The following is a 22,271-nucleotide window of genomic DNA, read 5'->3' as shown; positions in this document are numbered from 1 at the left end:
GACTTCCAAAGACCCCAATGTGTTGACTGGTTGAATTGGGTAATTCGGTCAGTGTCTTAAGGGGGGAGGTGGCCGGCAGTCCAAGACCATGATACAAGGGGGGGCCAATAGGCCCCCACGCAAGCATGGCGGGGCCCGGCCCCTCCCACACCCCGTCCCTTTCGGGGCCGCTTGCCCAGCGCCCTCGCCCCGGAAGTAGTTGTGTGCTTCCGGGGCGAGGGGGCGGGGCCGTGGCGGCGAAAGGGTTAAAAGCCTGGGGAGCGCGGGAAGCGGCCTCTTTGTGCCCGCGCTCCCAGGCTAGCTCCTCGCCCCACCGTGGGGCCGTGTAATTTTCCCCACCCTCCATCCCTTGGTAGCAGTCCTTAGGGCCTGACAAATGGTAAATATCAGGTTTGTCAATGTGCCGGACTGTAGGTTTAGGGGGCTTGATCCAGTGGGCCTTGTACTTTCCGTTTACTGGAAGGTAGAACAGATGTAAATATTTTGTGCAGTGTCGTGATATTTTAACTAAAATTCTCTCCTTAGGCCTTTTTCCGCTTACAGGAGTATGTGGATATGTATTATGTTGTGTGTTCTGCTGTGTATTAACAATTTTCTCCTTAGGCCTTTTTTCCTTTTAGAATAGCAATGTCGTATTTATTATGTGTGTCTGGCGGTAAGGTCATTAATCGGTGAGCAGCATTTTAAGGTCCTTACGGGGGGGCGGACCCATTCACGAAAGGGGCCGCCCGCGGGAGGGGCCATTGGTCTCTCTCAGAACTTCAGGGGCAGGATATGATATCCCGTTTTAAAGGGTGCGGGGGAGGGAGTCTACGCTTTCCTCAGGCTGGTAGCCACCCCTCACAACACTATGACGTCACTAAGGTGCGCAAGTGTCTGGGCCCTCCTGTTATGGTTAAATGGAGTTCAGGGAGCGCACGTGGGTGTAACGTGCCCTGGGTTGCGCATGCGCATCTCCAACGTGGGAGCGCAGCTGTAAAAGGATCTGACACCGGTTGGCGACCTTGCCGTAGGACTTTATTAAAAATATTAGAATGCAGTTTAATTTTCAGGCTGATTAGATTCGGTTAGGAAACACGCTGTACTAGCTATTTGTTAAGGTTAGCCCATCATACCATGTCGAAACGGATGTCAATCTAATCTTCTGAAAAGTGTGCATTTTAATAATTGTCAGAAATGTTTATTTGATTAAAATTTTTGATTTATTTTATATTTTAATAAATACGGCCAGGGGGGGGCCCTGTACCCCCCTTGACTTCCAAAGACCCCCATGTGTTGACTGGTTGAATTGGGTAATTCGGTCAGTGTCTTAAGGGGGGAGGTGGCCGGCAGTCCAAGACCATGCGAGTTCGAGCTGAGAGTCGTCCTGCGACCTAGAGAAATGGGGCGCCGCCGGTGGGGCTTCTGCATGGCTGGCTTGCCACCAGGGCCCCCGCGCCTAAGTGAGATTTCTCGAGGTGCCCCGCCGAACTGGTGAGCTTTCCCAGAGTGATCGCCGTGCCGGGCCTGATAGGCCGGTCTGAAGCTTGGGCCTGGTGCGTGCGAACATTGACTGACCAACCTTGCCCAGAGACATGCAACGGGGCCTGGGGGCTGTGTGCAACATTGATTGGCCCTTGCCAGCCCCCTGGGGGTGCTGAGCAGACCATCTCTGCAGATTTGCTGCAGGACGAAGCGGGCCGTAGAGGCCTGAGCGCACATGGGAGGCGTATTGAGAGCGGCACGCCCGGAGGCCTGAGCAGCATCTGGGCAACAGAAGATATGGCGGGGTAGCATGACGACCAGCCCTGGGTCAGGAGGGCAGGACGAGGCTGCAGGAACTGCCTGGCGGGGTGCTACCCAGTGGCAGTAGCGCCTTTCGGGACGAGAATCCACACCCATAATGAGAAAACATATAATCCCCCCAGGCTCAGAATCGACTATTTTGAGCCGTGGAGCAGGCAGACTAAACCCACGAGGACATGTTTGTATGCCACCACGTGGCACGGTGGTCTATGAGTGATGGCTGAAAAGACACAGTAACAGTCCGGGAGCCCGACCTGATGGGTTAGGAATGACATGTTGGGGCGGACCTACACTCCTAGAGGTCTTTTCATGCAAGGGAACCCATAGGTGCCACGACGGCTAGGGAGAGGTTGTGCCTGCTGAAGGGCCCCTTGCGAAGCCATTATGCCCACAGCGTGGTCGCCAGCCCCACCCTTTGCCAAGGAGTGGAACCCACAACAAGGATTGGCTGCTGATAGCCACAACAGCGTCAACCCGAGAGTGAGGTAAACCATTACGGTGGTGGGGATATCCCTGCCTGTGGAGGCGGTCAGGCTAAGTCCCGATAAGGTTTGTAGGTGGCAGGTCCCCCATCTGACACTACTCTCTACAGTAGGCCTTGGCGGCTGACCCGCCTATGGTATGACTGGACCCCACCAGCAACTGACATATAGAAAGGGGAAGATGTATCTGCTGGCCAACGCGCTGTCTCCTGGGAATTCATACTCCTCCACAGCACAGGATACAGCCTGGGGCGCCTAGCCACACACATCATGACTCGATACAAACCAGTGCAGGGGGCATCAAAGCAGAGCACCGTTGATCAATATATGGGGTCCGGGGCCTCGGCTGTGGAGGCACGGGAAGCACCTGCCACCTAACCAGACAACACAACCTTATTGACTGCCATCACTCAATGCAGGGATATGTTGGATGCCAAGATAGACGCTGTGGGGTCAGATGTCATGCTCCTGCGACAGGATCTTAGAAACGCAGTGGATAGACTCGCTGAAACAGAAACAAGAGTCTCTAGTGGCGAAGATACAGTGACCCTCTCCAAAAAAAAAGTCTTTAGCCTTGAGACTTTGATAAAAGGCCTGCAACATGAGTAGAAGAAGCTGAAGGAAGAGCACGTCTAAGCAACCTTTGCTTCGTGGGCTGCGGGGGGTGAAGTCGCTGGGAAATTTTCCACTACCTGGCAGCAATGCTGTCTGCCGGCCGATTCCCTCTCTCCCTGCTTCATTATTGAAGGGGCGCACAAAGCTCTCATAAGAAAACCTCCCGGCAAAAAGCTCGGACCAATATTTGCTAGAATACTAAACTTTCACGACGGAGACGACATCTTATGTTAGGCCAGGTTGCGGGACTCTCTCAGGTTTGAATTGGAACACATAATGATCTTTCCTGATTTAACCAACGTCAGTCGTTAATAGAGACAAAGGCACTGCTCTGCGGTCTCAAAATTGTGTATGTCCTGCTCTTCCCAGCCCGCCTAAGGGTGACATACAAATCTCGCACTCTGTCCTTTGATACTCCGGAGGAGGTATTCGCCTGGACAGATGAAGAAATCCATGTGTCTGGCTCCTCCTGGCGATCACGGGCACACAGCGAAGATCTAGCCATGCATCTTGAACAAGCGAATTTAATTCTGCAAGTCGGACAGGTGGTTTTAACTCTATGGGCGATGGAACCTGATGTCCTCGACATGTACTTTGTTTTCAACTCTTACAGGTTATGTTTGGTATATCACCTGAAAATCAGGTAAACGTAATGTTTGTGGGTTGGTTCCTGGGGATCCACTGGAAGGGCACGGTCACCAACCCCCATTGGAGTAGGCCAGACCTGCGCCCGCCACACCAGGTACTTCAATGTTCCTGAAGTATTGGGGTTGGGGGGGGACACACACAGGGACGGTTTACTAGTTCTGCATGCTATGCTCCACACTATCATTATAGTGGCCCATTTAGGGGTGATTATGCACCACCTGCAGTATCCCACACTTATATGACCGATAAGTCTACTACCTCACAGGGCAAGCTCCATATCATCAGTTGGAATATTGGAGTTATGATAGATAAAGTGAAAAGATGGGCGGTGATCTGACAGGCCAAGCACCTAGGTGCAGATGTCCTAATGCTCCAGGAAACGCATCTTATGGATACGAAGACCCCTGTCTCTCCAGATTCGGCTATGACTTGGTCTATCACTCAGGCTTCGTTAGGGGCTCCAGAGGTACAGCGCTCCTGATACATCGTAGAGTTCCATTACACTATGCACATTCCTGGATAGATAATCAAGGCAGATATGTCATTGTAGCAGGCACCATATCTGATGAGAAGGTGGTCCAGGTAGTGTATATGCTCCCCCTCCTTTTGCCAGACCCTCATTGAACGACTTACAGCTATTTGGTTAGATATACCAGAAGTATTAATGGCCATAGAGGGGCACTGGAATGATGTAATGCATACACAACTAGACAGATGGCGACCCCCAGGGGTACCAGGGAACACACAAGAATCACACCTATGGAGTTTGTCTAAAGGCATGGGATGAGCAGACGCGTCGTATGCTTCATCCAATGGACAGGGCTACACATATTACTCACAGGAACACAAGATGTTTTCCTGCATCGATTATCTACTAGTTCTGGTCAGTTATACGTATAGGGTCACTGGCACAGAGATACTGCCCGGGGGTCTCTCAGATCATGCTCCAATATCACTCAGCTTTCGGATAGGACACAATCACCCCCCCCCCACTCCCTCCTTCACTGGCATATGTCCTCGTGGCATCACCATAACAACAATATCGAACACTCATATATCGTGTCATACAAGACTACATTGACTCAAACACAGGGACAGTGGCTTCAGCTTGGTCCCTATGGTAAGCCATGAAACCGACCCTTTGCGGTGTTGACATCTCCCGCTGTGCACACAAATGCAAACAACAGCGTGAAAAACTCATACAAATCGAAGCCCAGTCGTTGACCATGGAGATGCAGGGGAGATGTGGGGAGGGGCGGGGAGGGGGCGCTGGCACATTGCAAATGGTCCAAATGCAAAAATATACCAGGGAGAGTTAATGGCAGAAGCAGAGACAATATGATTTTATTTTTCAGCTCGGGAAACGTTTCACCTCTCTCTCCTGACAGCGATGGGACTCCCGTTAATACCACCACATACGGAGAAGCCTCAGGGGGTAACTGGATGCAAGGTAGTGGTTGTCAAGGTGCATTGTCGGGAGAGATTAAAGCAGACTTTTGAGGCGCCATTCCCCGGTTTGGCTGATGTTTGCGGATTCATTTTGGGGTTAAAGATGGATCTCGGGGGCAAGAACTCACATTATTTCAGTGCACACTGGGTGGAATAACGGGGCCGGACAGAATGGGGCGGTAGAGCGTTTGAACGTGTTCATTAGACCCGACCCTTGTGCCAGGTTATCTGGTCAAGGGCCTTCGCCTTGGATCTTGAGATGCCTGATTAATGTTTCCTACAGCCGGTGTCGGAGAATTGTTCCTAGTCGGCGTGGGTAACTGTTCGCTTACTGCGCTCTTGATGTTTATCAGTGAAACAACTTTGTCAATTCTACTCATCAAAATTTTAAACTGAGATTTGATGAGCTGTTCCATTTGTGCTTGAAGATCAATTAGTAAATGAGTAGCCCACACTGGAGGTGCTAAAGTAGAGAAGGAGGGGCCTGCGTCAGCCTCGGAAGTATCTAAGACAGATGTAATTGGCTTAGCTACTTTTTTATGTGGTTTAGTCTTCTTGTTTCTGGGGCGATACTTGGGTACCTTTTTAGCTACCTGGGGAGCTAAAGAGGGGGATGGATTACTGTGTGTGCTATCATCTGGCTCAATCTGCGCACATGGAAACTCAGCAAAGGAGGGCGCTAACATTGAATCAGGGGAATTAACTGTGGCTAAAGATGCATTCCCGGGTGACAAAGGGGGGGGGGGGGCATGGCAGGTGTTAACGAAAGACGTCTTTCGGTATTCTCTATAGCCAAAGCAACCACCCCTATTGTTTTTTTGTAACATTTTGTCGATTGCCGTTAAGCTCGGGACTGGGGTTGTAAAAGCAGCTTTTTGTCGTGTGAAAGGGCGGGTGGTCGGAGGATTAGTTTTGCCCATAGCCATCGGCGTTGGGTTCTCACCAAGAATTAAAATATAAAGGAAAAGTGAAATATAAGAGCTGATTACTTTAGAAGTAAAAAGAGCCTTAAAACGTGATAACAATCATCAAATTAGAGTAATCATGTTAAAGCTAGACTTTGGCTGACAATTTAATAAAAATTACCACAGTTCATAATGTCCAGTTCGGTCCCCGTCTATCCAGCCAATGGGGGTGGCCCTACCCGGCCTCCTTCGACCACCGATGGCAACAGACGGCCCGCCCTATGCCCGGGCTTAGCCCGGCTCCGCCCGCGTGCGTCCCGCGTTGCGTGGGGACTCGTTGGTTAAATGCTCCCCGGTGCAAGGGGGAGGGGCCGGCAGTCCGGTTGTGGCTCCGTGGCAGTCAGGGAGCTGTAGGCGCTCTTGGAAATGCCCCCCGCGCTGGCTCTTCGCTCACCACACCAGCGATAAGTCTCCCGAGAAGCGGGAGGCGCGAGAAGTATTTGAAAGTCCCCGGTGCAAGGGGGAGGGGCCGGCAGTCCGGTCGTGGCTCCGTGGCAGTCTGGGAGCTGTAGGCGCTCTTGGAAATGCCCCCCGCGCTGGCTCTTCGCTCACCACACCAGCGATTCGGCTCCCGCGAAGCTGGAGGCGCGAGAAATAGTTAAAAATCCCCGGTGCAAGGGGGAGGGGCCGGCAGTCCGGTCGTGGCTCCGTGGCAGTCTGGGAGCTGTAGGCGCTCTTGGAAATGCCCCTCTCGCTGGCTCTTCGCTCACCACACCAGCGATGGGTCTCCCCAAAGACAATATGGCTAGCATCCAGCAGTTACATTTACCAATGGGGTGACAAATCTAGTAAACTACTGCACAGGCTATGTCAACAAGCTACACGGCCAGCTCATATACCATGCATCGGGAGCCCAGACGGGGAGGTCCTGATGGATCAATCATTGATTGCTGGCAGCTTTGCTGACTTTTATAGACAGCTTAATGCAGAATAAGATACTCTGCCAGCAACCAGAAAGAAAGTACTTGCATGTCTATCTGAGGTTCTGTGTTGGGAGCTTCCCACATCCCCAAATTAGCCCTCCTATACGTTACCGATAAAATCGGGGGCAATAAATATAAACACCTCCTTCTGTTTCTAGGCCTCATCATAGCTAAAAGAGACATCAACAAACTCTGGAAAGCACCTACCTTTCCACTGATAGGAGTATGGAAGCAAGGACTAGATTTCTGTATGGGCCTGACACATCCGTTATTCATTGCCCTAAGGTGTCCACAAAAAAACGCCAAGATATGGCAGCACTGGGCAAATTACCGCAATATTCTGCTACCCTCCCCCTACCCCGCCACTAGACACACATGATACGCCCTAACAAAGGTATAGCTATTCAATAATAAGTATATTGTATTTACAAGATAATAATCAGATGTCACTGGGAACTTGCAAGGAGATATGATAGGGCTATAGCATGCATTAGCATTAATGTTTAATACTCTTTAATTATTGATGTATCTGCTGCAGAAACTAAGCCATGGTCGTGCATTCTACCAATATACTGATGTATATCGGGCCCTAAGGGTCAAATGGGGCTACAAACACTAATAAAATATGTTGTGAAAAAAAGAAACAACCACTGTGCTACTTGTTCTTGTGAAAAGCGAACTATGACTTTGCAAGGGAGGTAGGCGCATGCGAGGGACTGGGTGCAGTTGGCAGAAGACACCATGTTGTTAAGACTATCCGTTTTTTCCTATGGGACTAGTATGTGTTTTGGGGATCCCATCAATAGTCTCATCAGCAGTGTCACCTGATAATTTTGGAATTAAACCTATAAGTGGGAATAAGGGGATGTGGGAGAAAGGGAAAGGAAAATACCAGCATGTGGGAACACTACACATGTCCTCTTAGGGAGTGAAAATACCAATACGCAACGCAAACAATGCCACATTCAAGTTAATACCATTAAATGTTAAGGGTTTGAATGTCTCTATTAAGAGGCAGATGATGTGTAAATGCATCAAACATCAAAACCCAGTTGGTCTATTTCTTTAGGAGAAAAACTTAAAAGCAGACAATTTGGGATTCAGGCCAAACTCATATGGCAGGAGTCGCAATCCTTTTTAAAATTTCCATCAAAGGGAAAAAAAGCAATATAGTTAAGGACTACAAAGGCAGTTATGCTAGCTGTAAATTTAGTATGGGCACCAACTCAATCACGCTATTTAATATCCACACCCCAAATACCCAACAAGACACCTAGTACAGCAAGATGAGCATCTACTCATATAGCAAGATTGATACATTAATGTAGAGTGCTAAAAATAGATAATTTCCAGCGAAGACTTCAATCTTGTTTGGAACAAACAGCTTGAAAGAGCTAATAGAGCAGAAGGTGGGTAGGGAGTAGGTTCCAAAAGACTAAAAATGAAATTCTGTTCATATATTCACAGATCCTATACCCATTCTGATGACCTATTTGTTACTCGGGGGTGCTACACCAGATACCAACATATCTGACATATCCATACCAGACTAGGCGCAAACTGTAATTGAAAGACACAGATACTGATTGGCGAATGTGGGTTTCATTGTTTAGAAATCCAGTAAACAAAGTGGACAGAGTAATAAAGATGAAGAAACCTCCCACAAAATGAATGGTGTTTCTTTTGAGGCTGCCATTCGAAAAATCACATTCCCAAGGGTAACTTATAATATAAGAATTGTCTCACTTCAAAAAAAGAAACTGGTGGTCGGAAGTAGTGGATAACTTAAGTGCACTAGAACGAACAAGAAAATATCAGATATCATCGGACAACATAACTTGCCATGAACTAATAAAAATAAGCTTCCATTGCTTAATCTATGTCAAACCTTCTATGAAAAAATTAACAAAGTGAGTACCTTACTAACTAGAAGTCTATTCGATCGAAGGGCAAAAACATTCATTGAGGAAATTAAGGGGCAACATTATACACGGGTAACAAATGAAACAGAAAAAAAGGGAAATATTTAGAAATTATGATAAGAAACTATACAGATGAGGAGAGGAATCTGTGCAATTCATTCATTCCTTCATGGAGAGTTCACATTTATCACACATTCCCCCAGCCTTAAGAGAAAAACTAGAACAACCAATAGAATAAGGAGAAATGATTAGGGGAATAAATGCAGGGATGCAGCCTATCAACAAACGGTTTACCTTCCGACTTAAAATAAACATTCCTCCCAACAATTTCAAAACATTTAGTAGAATTGTTCAACCAATTTCTAGAGAGTTGTCGTCACACCTACACTGAAAGAGTCAGAAATTACATTAACCCCAAATTCAGGGTGGACACCAACTTAATGTGCATCATATTGACCTATTGCACTGTTAAATAGGGATGTTGAGATATACACAAAAACTATTGCCAGTAGTCTAAAGAAGTGGATGCCCTTTTTGATGCAGTCAGAATAATTAGGAGTTATTAAAGATAGAAAGGAAGCAGACAACACTTGTCGAATAGACTCCTTGCGGAAAAGACCTGCAAAAAGAAAATTATTGCTTTCTTGGAGAGTTTAGATGCTAAAAAAGCATTCAACCGGGTGATCTGGATTTTTTTTTAAAGATGTCCTTCGGAAAACTGGCCTATTAGCAGGGTATGTGGAGATTCTTGCGAGAGTAACCAATTATTTGTGAGCTGATCGCTTTAATACTTTTAACTACTCTTATCATTGCGTTTATACTTCTTTATGACTAGGCTTCATAGGGGTACTCCTTAGCCTACCCGCCGTTGTTCATCTTGTGGAGGCAGATGCTAGCATGTTCACTTTTCTCACTTGCACTGCCACTTATCACTTGTATATATTGAGCACCAAGTTTTATCGGTTGTCAATTGAATTCTCGAATTGTGTGCTGTATATAATCCTTGTCGCATGAATTTGCCCTTCTATGACTTAAATATCAAGAAACTAAAGATCAACTTTTTGACTTTAAATCTTTGTGAATAAGTGTCTCCTTTTTTCTGACCTTTGTAATGCATTGTGCATGCAATATAAATTGCCTTTCCATTCATACCTGTTGGGATACTGTTTTTCCTTTATACCTTTCAACCCCAATCCCGATTGGTTTATGGGTCACACTCCTGTTCTTATTTACAAGGTCAACTAAAGATGTCATACAACACAGCTGAGGCAAAGTATCTGCCACTTCCCACCTGCCATGTGAAGCAGTAGCGCTTAGGAAAATTATACAAAGGTGACGTGGCAGCCGTCCAGAAGAGGTCAATACTCGGAATGCCTCTGGAGAGTCTCATGTGGACAACCACGTCTCTACTGGAATGGGCACATGTGTGCAAGGTATTTAAGATCTCCTTACAGAGGATGACCCAGTGGGAAATTGTCCATTTGGTCACTACCTTACCATCCTTAGTGACGCTGAAGTCCGCACTGAAATGATTAGTCAATCTGCTCTGACTAAGGCCTTTTGTGTAGTAATACAATACATGCCTGGGATCCAGTCAATGCTGTTGCTCTTCCTCCTTGGATGAATGAGAAAGGAAGAAGGAGTAGTTTCTGTCCTGTAACTCCAGTTCTGTAGTAGGGGTATCTCTGTTATAGTCATAATCTAGTGAATAGTCCCGCCCATGTGCGTGGACCCCGGAGCAATCAAAAATAATCTCTTATAGTGTCAAAAAATGCAGAAAAGCATAGACATTTAAGAGAGAATTTAAAGACAGATAATGCAGCCTAAAAAGGCTACACTGTCCAGTACTTCAACTAGAAATTCCACCACAAAATCCACAAAACAGCAAAAGCCTGTACAGATTTCCCTTGCTTTAACAGCAAACTCCCTCAGGAATGATAGAGAGAAGAACCTGGACAGACAAGCCCCATAGGCTGCCATTATGTGGCTCAAAACAGGATACTGTGCCTTTAAGAGAATCTTCCAGAACCTTCTCCCAGTATCCCAGAATGCATAGCAGGTCCAACTTACTTTCAGTTCTTTTTGAAGGCGTCACACGCCAGACCTGTAGCATTCCATAAAGGAATATGTCTCTCTCCACCGGGGAGGAGGGAGGGCGCTTATGACTATAACAGAGATACCCCTACTACAGAACTGGAGTTACAGGACAGAAACTACTCCTTCTGTAGTAGGGGATCTCTGTGTATAGTCATAATCTAGTGAATAGAATGGCAAGCCCATCCCCACACCAAAGCGGCGGTGGAGAAAAGAGAATTAACGCCACTACTGTGCGAACAGATTTCGCAGCGAAGCCTGCCCAACCTGAGCGTCTGCCCTGGCATCAGTGTCCAGGCAGTAATGCTTAGCAAAGGTATGAACCGACTTTCAAGTGGCCGCCTTGCAGATTTCTGCAATCGGAACATTACGGAGCAATGCTGTCGTGGCAGCCTTGCCCCTGGTGGAATGAGCCTTAGGCTTACCTCCTAAGGTCTTATTAGCTTTTTGGTAACACAGCTGTATGCAGGACACAATCCACCTAGAGATAGACTGCTTAGAGGTCGCAAGACCTGTTTTGACTGATCCATAATTGATGAACAATTGGTCTGACCTACGAATATCACTGGTTTTATCCAGATAAAATTTCAGCACCCTCCTAACATCCAGGGAATGCAAAGACCTTTCCGCTGGAGACGAAGGATTCTGAAAGAACGTAGGTAAAGTTATAGCCTGGTTGATATGAAAATCAGAAACAACCTTGGGAAGAAACTTAGGGTGAGTACGCATAACAACCTTAGCAGCATGAAATACAGTATAAGGTTCTTGGCAACACAACGCCTGAATTTCACTCACCCTGCGGGCCGATGTAATGGCCACAAGGAATGCCGCCTTCCAGGACAGGTGCTGCAACGAAGCCTTATGAATAGGTTCAAAAGGCTCCTTCATCAACCTGGACAGCACCACATTCAAGTCCCATGAAGGCGAAGGAAGCCTGACAGGAGGGAATACTTTCTTCAAGCCTTCTAGAAAATCCTTGATCACAGGGATCTGGAAGAGGGAAGTCTGTGAAGGGCATTTCCTGTAGGCAGTCAAAGCAGCCAGATGAACCTTAATGGAATGGACATTAAGGCCAGACTGCGCCAGATGTAGCAGATAAGGAAGGATGACATCTTCCTTGCATGTCGTAGGGTCATAGTTCTTAGACTTGCACCAGATGCAAAACCTCTTCCACTTGTAAGCATAAGAAGTCCTAGTGGAAGGTCGCTTAGCCTCCTTCAGTATGTCCATACAATCCTCTGGGAGATTCAAATGGCCATATTGCACTATTTCAGGAGCCATGCCGCCAAACTCAAAGACGAGAGGTTGGGGTGCACCATCCGCCCCCCGAACTTCGTGAGAAGGTCCGGCCTGCACGCCAGCTTCATGTGAGGAAGGAGAGACCGGTGAAGTAGGTCCGTGAACCACCACTGTCTGGGCCATTCCGGGGCAATCAGAATCATCTTCGCCCTGGATTGGGAGAGCTTGATGAGAACCGCTGGAATCAGGGGAATGGGTGGAAAAGCGTACAGAAAGCTGTTCGACCAGTTGATCCATAACGCGTTCCCCAGCGTCCCCGGCTGGTAGTACCTGGAGGCGAAGTCTCGGCATTTGCTGTTTTCGGCGGTGGCGAACAGATCTACGTCCGGAGTTCCCCACCTTGCGAAGACTTCTCCTAGTACTTCGTCGTTTATGACCAATTCGTGGTTTTCCTGAATCAGTCTGCTCAGCTCGTCTGCCTGAACATTCTGCACACCTGGCAGATGAGTGGCCGTTATCGAGAGTCCTCGAGCCACAAGCCAATACCAGATCGCCTGCGCCTCCTGAGACAGAGTGCGTGATCTCGAGCCCCCCTGCTTGTTGAGGTAATACATCGTGGTCGTATTGTCCATCTGTACAAGCAGAGAGTTGGTCCGGAAGGACGGTTGAAAGGCCTTCAGTGCCAAGTGAACAGCCCTGAGTTCCAGGAAATTGATGTGGTACGTGGACTCCGACGGGGACCACGTCCCTTGAATCTGCAGATCTCCGGAGTGCGCTCCCCATCCCAGGAGAGAAGCATCCGTCATGATAGTCTGAGTGGGAATGTCCTTGTGGAAGGGAACCCCTCTGAGGAGATTCTCCGCTGAACACCACCACTTCAGGGACTGAAGAGCATGCAGAGACAGTCGTATCTTGTCGTCCCAAGAGCCTCTCCTCTGGTCCCACTGATCTTCCAAGCACTCTTGCAGCGGTCTCATATGCAGCCGTGCATGTGGCATCAGGAAGATGCAAGAGGCCATCGATCCCAGCAGAGAAGACACCGTCCTCACTGTCGTGGATGGAGCGGACAGGAGAGCCTGAGCCTTCCGAAGGAGTGATAAACGTCGCTCTTCCGAAGGAGACACGCTTGCCGACAGTGTATCGATGGAGGCTCCCAAGTACTGGATGCACTGGACCGGAGTCGGGACAGACTTGGACATGTTGATGTGCAACCCCAGCTTGTTCAAGAGAACGCACGTCTTCTGGAAGTGTGCTTGAGCTTCCGAGAAGGAGGAGGCCTTGATCAACCAATCGTCCAGGTATGGGTAGACAAACACCTTGTTCTTCCGCAGGTGTGCCGCTACCACTGCCATGCACTTCGAGAACATCCGGGGCGCAGACTTCAGCCCGAACGGAAGTACCGTGTACTGATAGTGATTGGTGCCGACTTGAAATCGCAGGAACTTCCTGTGTTTGTGTGCAATGGGCACATGGAAGTACGCATCCTGTAGGTCTATGGCGCAAAGCCAGTCTCCCCGTTGCAGCTGAGGATAAATCTGATGCAACGACAGCATGCAAAACTTTTCTCTGCAAATCCATTTGTTTGCCTGTCGCAAGTCCAGAATGGGCCTGAACTCGTTCTTGTCCTTCTTGCGGACCAGAAAAAACCGAGAGTACAGACCTCTTCCTTTTTGAGACAGAGGTACGTCTTCTATCGCCCTTTTCCTTAACAGGATATCGGCTTCCGCCTGGAGCTCGTGCAGCTGATACTGCGAGCTGACCGGGGGAATCGATGGAGGAGGGCTGGTGAACCGAAGACTGTATCCATTGCAAACAATATTCAGCACCCACTTGTCCTGAGTAATTTTTCTCCACTCTGCCAGAAAAAATTGAACGCTTCCCCCCACCGGAGCGGGTAACGGACGAAGGGGAAGTAACCGCTCAGGGTCGAGACCCAGCCGGGCCCTTGTTCGCGGTAGAGGACTGCTGTCCACCTCTACCCCTCTGACGTTTCTGGAAGGGCCTTCTGTATTGCTGCTGTTGTTGCTGCTGCCGCTGTTGCCCAGAAGACTGTCCCCTTCCTCTACCCTGCGACCCGAACCGTCGTTGGAACTGGCGGTAGGGTTTCTTTTCTTTGGGCTTCTCCAAGCCCACAGCCGTCAGGGTTTCAGCCTCGGCCTTCATCCTGGCCATTTCGTCATCTGCGTGTTTCCCGAAGAGGGTATCGCCGGAAAACGGCAGATTTGCCACTCGTTGTTGCGCTTCAGGCTTGAGCCACGTCAGCCGGAGCCAAGCATGGCGTCTCTGATTGATACCATGGCAGTATCCATGCGCGGCCAACAGGGAGATATCCGCCGCGGCGCTGATGGCCTGGTTCGAAACCAGCATCCCTTCCTGGACGATCTCCATGAAGTCCTCTTTCCTGTCATGCGGGACAATATCCGCAAACTGTTCCATGGAATCCCACAGTGCACGGTCGTACCGCCCCAACAACGCCGAGTCGCTGGAGGCCTTCATCGTCGTGGAAGACGTCCCACACGCCTTCCGTCCAGCTGAGTCAATCCAGCGGCTCTCCTTATCCGGAGGCACAGTGGAGGACGGGGAGGTAGCATGTAGTTTCCGAGCCGCCGTCACAATCACCGAATCAGGTACTGGGTCCTTCCGTAAGAAGGCCGGGTCCGACTCTGGAGCCCTGTACTTCTTGACAAGCCTGGAGGGAGCGGCTTTCACCACCGCCGGCGTAAGGAAGAGCTGTTCAGCAGGCTCGACCAGTCCTGGCACCAAAGGCAGTAGGGGACGAGACAGGTGCTTCGTGTGCAAAGTCTCGAAGATCACAGAAGTCGTGGGCGTAGGGGCCGTCACCTCCATCCCCAACTTCGCAGCCCCTCTCAGGAGAACCTCCTGGAACGTGCCAATGTCATCTATCGGAGACACCCTCGTCTCCGGTGAATCCGACAATGTAGGTGAATACGAACGGGTCCCAGAGGCCGAACGGGACCTGGACCTATGCCTCCTATGGCGATGTCTGGATCTCGAGGAGGATCCGTGTCCACTCCTAGATCTGTCTCTCCTCCCTGAGCGTGACCTCGATCTCCTGGGTCTGGGACGCTCCGCCGGCTTCCCCGGGTCGGACGTCCTGGGCTTAGGAGGAACCTTCGACTTAGGAGTCTTCTTCGGAGGTGTCGGAAGTCTGGGCATCGACACCGATCTCGGTGGAACCGGAGGAGGAGCACCCGGCACCGGGGCCTGCGGTCCGGACGGAAGAGCAGGTAGAGGAGGCAATGGAGGAGGAGTCGGAGCCCTCGGAGGAGGACCTCTAGGCAAAGGAGGAGGAGGTGTAATAGTCTTCTTAGGGGTATACACCTCTGAGTACGCCGTTCCCGGCGAGCCACCATCCCGTCCTGACTGAGGGGAGCCCCCCACAGTCTTCGGCCTGTCCTTACGACCCCCTGACGTCGAAGACCGGTGTTCAGACGTCGAACGTGGTCCCCTCGGCGTCGAGCAGCCCTTCGGCGTCGACCGTTTCACACGCCTCGGCGTCGACCGGCTTCTATGCCTCGACGTCGACCCCGACCAGATGGACGATCCTCTAAACCTCGACGACGGGCGCTGACGCCTCGACGGCGACCTCGACGACGACCTCCTCGATCGCCTCGACGTCGACCTCGATCGCCTCGACGTTGACTTCTTCTGCGCCGGAGACCTCTTCCGCCTCGACGGCGACCGCGCCCTCTTCGACGGCGGCCTCGACGACGAGGATCCCCTCGACGACGACGAGGTCCTCGCCTTCGACGGCGAACGGCGGTGTCGCCTCGACGGCGAGCGCCGACGCCGGGTCCTCCGATGCCGTCCACTCGACGCCGACGATGAAGAAATCGACACCGGGTTCGACGGCGGCCTGTGTAAGTCCCTCGACATCGACGGGCGACGTTTTCTCAACCCAGAGCCCTGGGGAGACCGGGAACTGGCCGTGGACCTTCCTCTCGACGTCGTGGTCAGAGCAACCGACCCAGACGGAGACCGTGGATGTTTGCTGGACTTCCTGCCCCTGGGGAGCCCCCCAGAGGCCTCAGCATGGGCAGTAGAAGCCCTTCCAGACCCACCTTGAGCCTTCAGTCTTCTTTCTTCCAGGCCCTGAAGTCTAATCTTCCTCCTGTCCTTCAGAATCCTGCCAGAGAAGCCTCTACAGATCACACACTCCTCTGGGATGTGGGAAGGGGGAAGGCAGAGGATACACACCTCATGGGGATCTGACTTGGCCTTCTTCCTGGAGCACTCCGGGCATTTGTCAAATAATGCAGGCATTATGGACAACAAAAGGGTGCAGAAAACCAAGAAGAAAGTCTCCAAAGTACTTTAAAAGTACACAAAATCGAATTTAGTGAAAAAACACCAACAAAACCCTTGAAAAGGGAGAGCTCAATGCTTCAGGGTCCTGCTTGCAGGAGCCGGAAAAAAGAACTGAAAGTAAGTTGGACCTGCTATGCATTCTGGGATACTGGGAGAAGGTTCTGGAAGATTCTCTTAAAGGCACAGTATCCTGTTTTGAGCCACATAATGGCAGCCTATGGGGCTTGTCTGTCCAGGTTCTTCTCTCTATCATTCCTGAGGGAGTTTGCTGTTAAAGCAAGGGAAATCTGTACAGGCTTTTGCTGTTTTGTGGATTTTGTGGTGGAATTTCTAGTTGAAGTACTGGACAGTGTAGCCTTTTTAGGCTGCATTATCTGTCTTTAAATTCTCTCATAAGTGTCTATGCTTTTCTGCATTTTTTGACACTATAAGAGATTATTTTTGATTGCTCCGGGGTCCACGCACATGGGCGGGACTATTCACTAGATTATGACTATACACAGAGATCCCCTACTACAGAAAGATTACTCCATACGGAAAGCAGAAACTACATGAGGTAAGAGGGAAGGGAAGGTGTGATGAACCCACTTGCTAAGGTAAAAGACTTTGAAAGATGGACAAATTCATAGGGCCTCAAGTGCTCCAATCATATGGGCTGAACTTACTGTCATCAACAAAACTGTCTTCAAAGTAAGAATACAAATTGGGGAACTGTGCATGGAGACATAGCCATGAAAGAGCACACAAGATTAAAATACCACTAAGGAACAATAAACGGAGACACATGAAGGCAGACAGGCCTGCCAGATAGTCCTTAACTGTAGCCAACTTTAGACCCTGTTGTGCAAAATACAAAAATCAAACAAGATGTTGGAAAGGTGAGATTTAAAGTGGATGATGCCTTCTGACTCACACCACTGAAAGTACTTAGTCTAGGGACCTGTGTCGATGGTTTTGGTAGCTGGCATTCTGGCTGCCAAGACGACCTCGGCGACCTCATCAGGAGTGCAGACAGACTCTAACTGGCCCCACTCAATCACCACATATGCAGCCACAGCATTTAGGGATTGAGGTGTAGGACTTGACCAAGAGCAAGTGTGCCTAACATGGTAGTGGAAGAGTAGTCGAGACCTACCACACCGACATACCAGATCCTCTGTGCCCAGGCTGAGGAAATCAGAATTTGCTGAGATCAGCTGACTCTGATGCCATCACAGGGAAACGTATGGCACACAATTGAAGACAGTTCCTGTCCTATGATGTGGGGAAGGGATCCATGATTGGAAACCTCAATCTGGAGAGGTTAACCTCCATTACTTTGGGATGCAGCTCCTAGTCACAGTCCTGCAGTGAGAGGTGACTGAGAAAATCAGCCCTCCCATCGAGGGAGCCAGCTAGAAGAGCCACTACTGAGAGGATCACTCATCACTGCACCCACTAACACAGGTGAATCAGCTCCCAACATAAGATGCAGGATCGCAGAACACCACGTTTGTTGATATAATGACTGGTTACTGTTTTGTTCGACAGAATTTGAATGTCGTTCCCCAAGACTGAAGGTTGAAATGTCTTCTTCACATGATGGAAAGCCCATAACTCGAACACATTTATGAGCATGTGCTGTTCCAATATCGACAAAAGGCCTGACACTATTAGGTCACCCAGATGTGCATGCCAGAGCAACGAGGAGGAATACGTCAACAGCATAGCCAGAGTTTGTGGAACCTTTTGGTAAGACCTACCAAAGAGGTCTATTACCAGTGCAGGAGTGAATGAACAGCATGGGAAATCTGCAAATGATCCATGAGGTTTTCAAAATGCTGGAGTCACTGTGATTTCAGAGACCGGTGAAGGGCCCTCATCTGCCATCTGGTGTGCAGCACCTACAGGATGCGCAAGACTACGAGGCCAGGTAGAGGCAGGCCCTGGTGAACGGAGATCCGAGGAAAGGTCTTCATGCGGGTCGTGATTAGTACCACCACTGTGAATGCCAGCCACTGCATAGAAGAGAGCTGGGACTTTTGCACATTGACAGTGATTTGCCTCCATACCTTCGGCTTCACCATCTGGTGAAGGTATTCACTGACGGTGCCAGGAACCCTGTTTTTACTAGCCAGTCATTGAAGTACAGAAATAAATGGATTCTAGACCACTGTAGTGAAGCCCGGCATAGCAACCAGCACTTTTATAAAGACGTGAGGAGCGGCCATCAGTTCATGCAGTAGAATCATGAACTGACAGAGCTGTGATTCCACCATTCCACCATTATCCTCAGACAATGTCTTTGGGGGAAAGACTTAGAAGATGGGCTGAGGGACAGGAAAACACGTCCAAGGGGCAGGGTGTTGAACTTATCATGCTGAATGAGGCACCATGTCTATGGCCTCTTTGTTTGGTTGGGTAAATCCTTCTATCTCCAAAATTGAGGTCTGGTGGAAGGAGGGGGGTCTGCTGCATTCAGCTACCGGGCCCGCAGTAAGACAGTCTTCTCTTTCCGAGGATAATTATAAGGCTTATCAAGGCCACAAACAGGCTGTGCCCCAATTAAGTGGTTTGGTCGATTATTGAACTATGTATCGGGACTAATGCTCCATCTACACATGCCTTGGATGTCCTGTATTTGAAGGGAATTCCGGATCACAATGTTTGCGCAGTTGGCTGGCTTAAAAGAACATTTGTCAGAAATATGTAAAGGAGTTCAGAAGTTACTGGGATCAATTACTTCTGACTTTCCCCGGCCCGCCTTGCCGGGTCATTTGTGTTTGCCTTGAAAAAGTCCATAGGACGAAACACGTGTTGGCCGCCAGTGTGTCCGCTTTTCTGTACAATAAGACTGGAAAATAAAAAGAAGAAAATTCTATTTGGACTACTTTTGAACTACTTCTATGGTTACGTACTTGTGTTATTGTATGGACTACCTTTGTGTGCCTCAGTACTTTTGTATGTAAATTTGCAAGGAGTGGGGCCCAGAGGAATGTACCAGAGTGTTAGGGCGTTGCCCATGAGGACGAGCTGAATGACCCAGAAAACCATGTGATCACCTACTAACCATTGAAAAATGGGAAGCAATCCTCCCACCAGTAGTTGGTGAAGTGAAGGGGGAATCAGACGGAGGCGAGAGAGGGGGCTGAATGGCAGAGACTGCATATGCTGCTGTTGTTGACGTGGCCCCATAGATCAGATCAACACCTGCTTTGAATGGCATAGTATGACTACTGGGGTGTCAGGAGAGGCTAGAAGGTTGCCTCTGCCAGGAATGTACTACCGCCAAGTAGCCTTAAACTTTCAATATAACTGGAAAAACTGCCACCCCGGGGATGCTAGGCCAAACATGAGCCGTAGCTCTACTGCTTTTGAAGCACTTTAGGGAGGAGCTGACATTCGCTCCAAGCAGCCATCAAGGGGCATTTCTATAAGTATGGCTTAGTACAAGAAAAAGTGGTCCCAGTGGACATAAACTTAAAAATAAAATATAGAGATCAACAACACCTGTTAAGTCAATTACAAACGATAATGATCATGTTAATCATTTTATTTTATGTTGAACATTAGATTCTTATTTTCAAAAACATCACATTTGTTGAATACAATTATGAAGAGGTGCCCTGGAGGGGAGGAAGGAAAAAGTGCAGCAATGTGCAAGTGTGAGGGTAAGTGAGAGAGGGAGGGAGGACAGTATACAATATATACATCCAACTCATAAAAAAGCCAATCCAGCCTTATCCAAGGCCAACCTATTTACAAAACCTGAATGTAAGAGAACACAGTGAATCCATCACGGTTGTCCAAAAAGGTCAACACAAAGTAAAGCTGTCGACGTTTTGACCCAGGATTTTTTGTAGGCAAATGGGGTCCTTACAATAGGGTCTTCATCAGGACCAAGTGGCTTTGCCCAGGTCCCAGTGATGTGTCTGGCATTACCCATTTCTTTTGTAACTCTATAAAGTATGACTTGGACTTCGCCAGAGAAGCCAGTGGAATGCACCCAAGCAACCTGATGCAACGGTACTGCTGTGTTCATCGATCTAACAAGTATCATCAGAATTCAGGCTACAACTTAAACTTTCTTTCGAGGCAACAAATCTGTCATTGATCAGGTCCATTAACAACTTTTTCATATGGACTGGCAAGCTGAACACTGAAAGCTTTTTTTATGTACAGCAGTTGTAAAAGCAGGGTTAGAGGGACATGGGATGCCCTCTTCTGGTAAAGTGTGCAGACCGCTTGCTTTTTTGTAATTCCAGATATATGCCAACATATGTATTATAATGGGAAAGGAGGATTTTAGTGCCAAATCATTATCCTCTGTATGGCCATAGCCTTTATCAAGCACTGCGAGAGCATCAGAGTCAGAGTCAAACATCTTCTCTACCTGGGCAAATTATTGAGCTATCTATAAAGCTACCTGTGGGTGAAGGAGACCATTTGGGTATCAGCAGACATAACTTGGCTTTCCGCTCCCTGATGGTCTTCAGAGGCATGGAGGTGCATGAATTACAGGCTTTTTCATCGTGCTCTAATCAAAGGCACCACATGAAGTTATCGTTTGGATTCCAAATCTTTTTGGGGGAGATAGTTAACCAAATAATTTTCTAAACTCTTCAGAATTTCACTGTTGAGAAGCTGAGCGAGAGAAAGGGATCAAGAATTGATGCCTGCTTGCCAGCTGGTCGTGTCCAGAAGCAGAGCCATGACTAATGCACTTTGATGGCAAGTGACGGCATTGGAGTGATGTTACTAGGAAAAAGCTATTCTGGACCAGTCTAAGGCCTGGTGGTTAGGAACTGACAGGAAGATGTAGCCATCAGAAAGGCTATTGGTACTAAATCCCCTAAGTACACACCGCACAAACAGGCCCAATGTTCCAGTTTGCATCATGTTCTCGGCTCCAACTGATGCTGCAGTTAGAATGCAGACAAATTCCAAATATTTATGCCAGCATTCTAAACATTCTGATTGGCTAAATCTTAACATTCCATACAAGTAATTAATTGTCAATATGAAACACAGGTCAGACATGAAAAGACAAAAACCAAAGCCAGCTGGGGGAACAGATGAATCATTTACCCAGAAGTGTACAAAATAAAGGAAATGATTATCTGAAAAGTTTAATTTCTTAAATGAATAATAAGATGTCCACTTACCAGCAGCTAAGGAAACACAGTACTGTTCCTTCTCTTTTGTGATCTCATTGATCCTTTGCGGGACATTCTGCAGAGAAGGAGACAGTGGTGGTAATGAGGGAAATCGCCCTACTCCACATAACTGCACCGAACCCATTGCCAGATGCTTTACAAATGTTGAGCCGTTCTGAACAAAGCTGAAAGGAATACAATTAAAGTGTTAATTTGTTTCGGTGAATATGAAATTAAATAATCTATTCTCTCAATCAAATTACTAAATGTATGGCTTTATTCCAAATGGCAGTAATTGTACCACACAATATAAAATGCTCCTTGGCCACACTTATACAACAAGTATTAGTAAAGCCAACAGGTCAGATCTTGCCAAGTTCGTTCAATGGTTACATTCATTTTCTTTCTTTATTATTGTAGACATATGCAAACACAAGAAGATGATGGATGGAGCGTTGAAACTTTTCAGACACCCACCCCCAGTCACAGATCTGGGTTGAATCCATCATCATTCTTTAGCTCACTTCGCCGCCTCATTTCAGACCCAGCTATATGCAAATCAGTCTTGACCCTGTGCCTCATAGGAACAGTCCAGTCCGAACTGCCAAGCCAGGCCTTCCCTGAATCAGAAACAAGATCTGTGAATGGGGGTGAGTGTCTGAAAAGTTTCAGCACTCCGTCCATC

General features: G+C 48.4%; 1 protein-coding gene across 3 annotated transcripts in view; it reads right to left on the bottom strand.

Moving 5' to 3' along the window:
- AGL (amylo-alpha-1,6-glucosidase and 4-alpha-glucanotransferase) overlaps nt 1-22,271 on the bottom strand; it is a 421,834-nt gene that overhangs the window by 149,537 nt on the left and 250,026 nt on the right. For all 3 annotated transcript variants that reach the window (XM_078644341.1, XM_078644358.1, XM_078644350.1), the window contains exon 24: nt 21,596-21,771. In XM_078644341.1, coding sequence (XP_078500467.1) covers nt 21,596-21,771 — 176 coding nt within the window. The remainder of the gene's footprint in view (nt 1-21,595; nt 21,772-22,271) is intronic.

The sequence above is a fragment of the Lissotriton helveticus genome, chromosome 1_1 (genome assembly GCF_964261635.1).
Source record: "Lissotriton helveticus chromosome 1_1, aLisHel1.1, whole genome shotgun sequence".
In the NCBI taxonomy this organism is placed as follows: Eukaryota; Metazoa; Chordata; class Amphibia; order Caudata; family Salamandridae; genus Lissotriton; species Lissotriton helveticus.
This window is presented reverse-complemented; position numbering and strand designations above follow the sequence as displayed.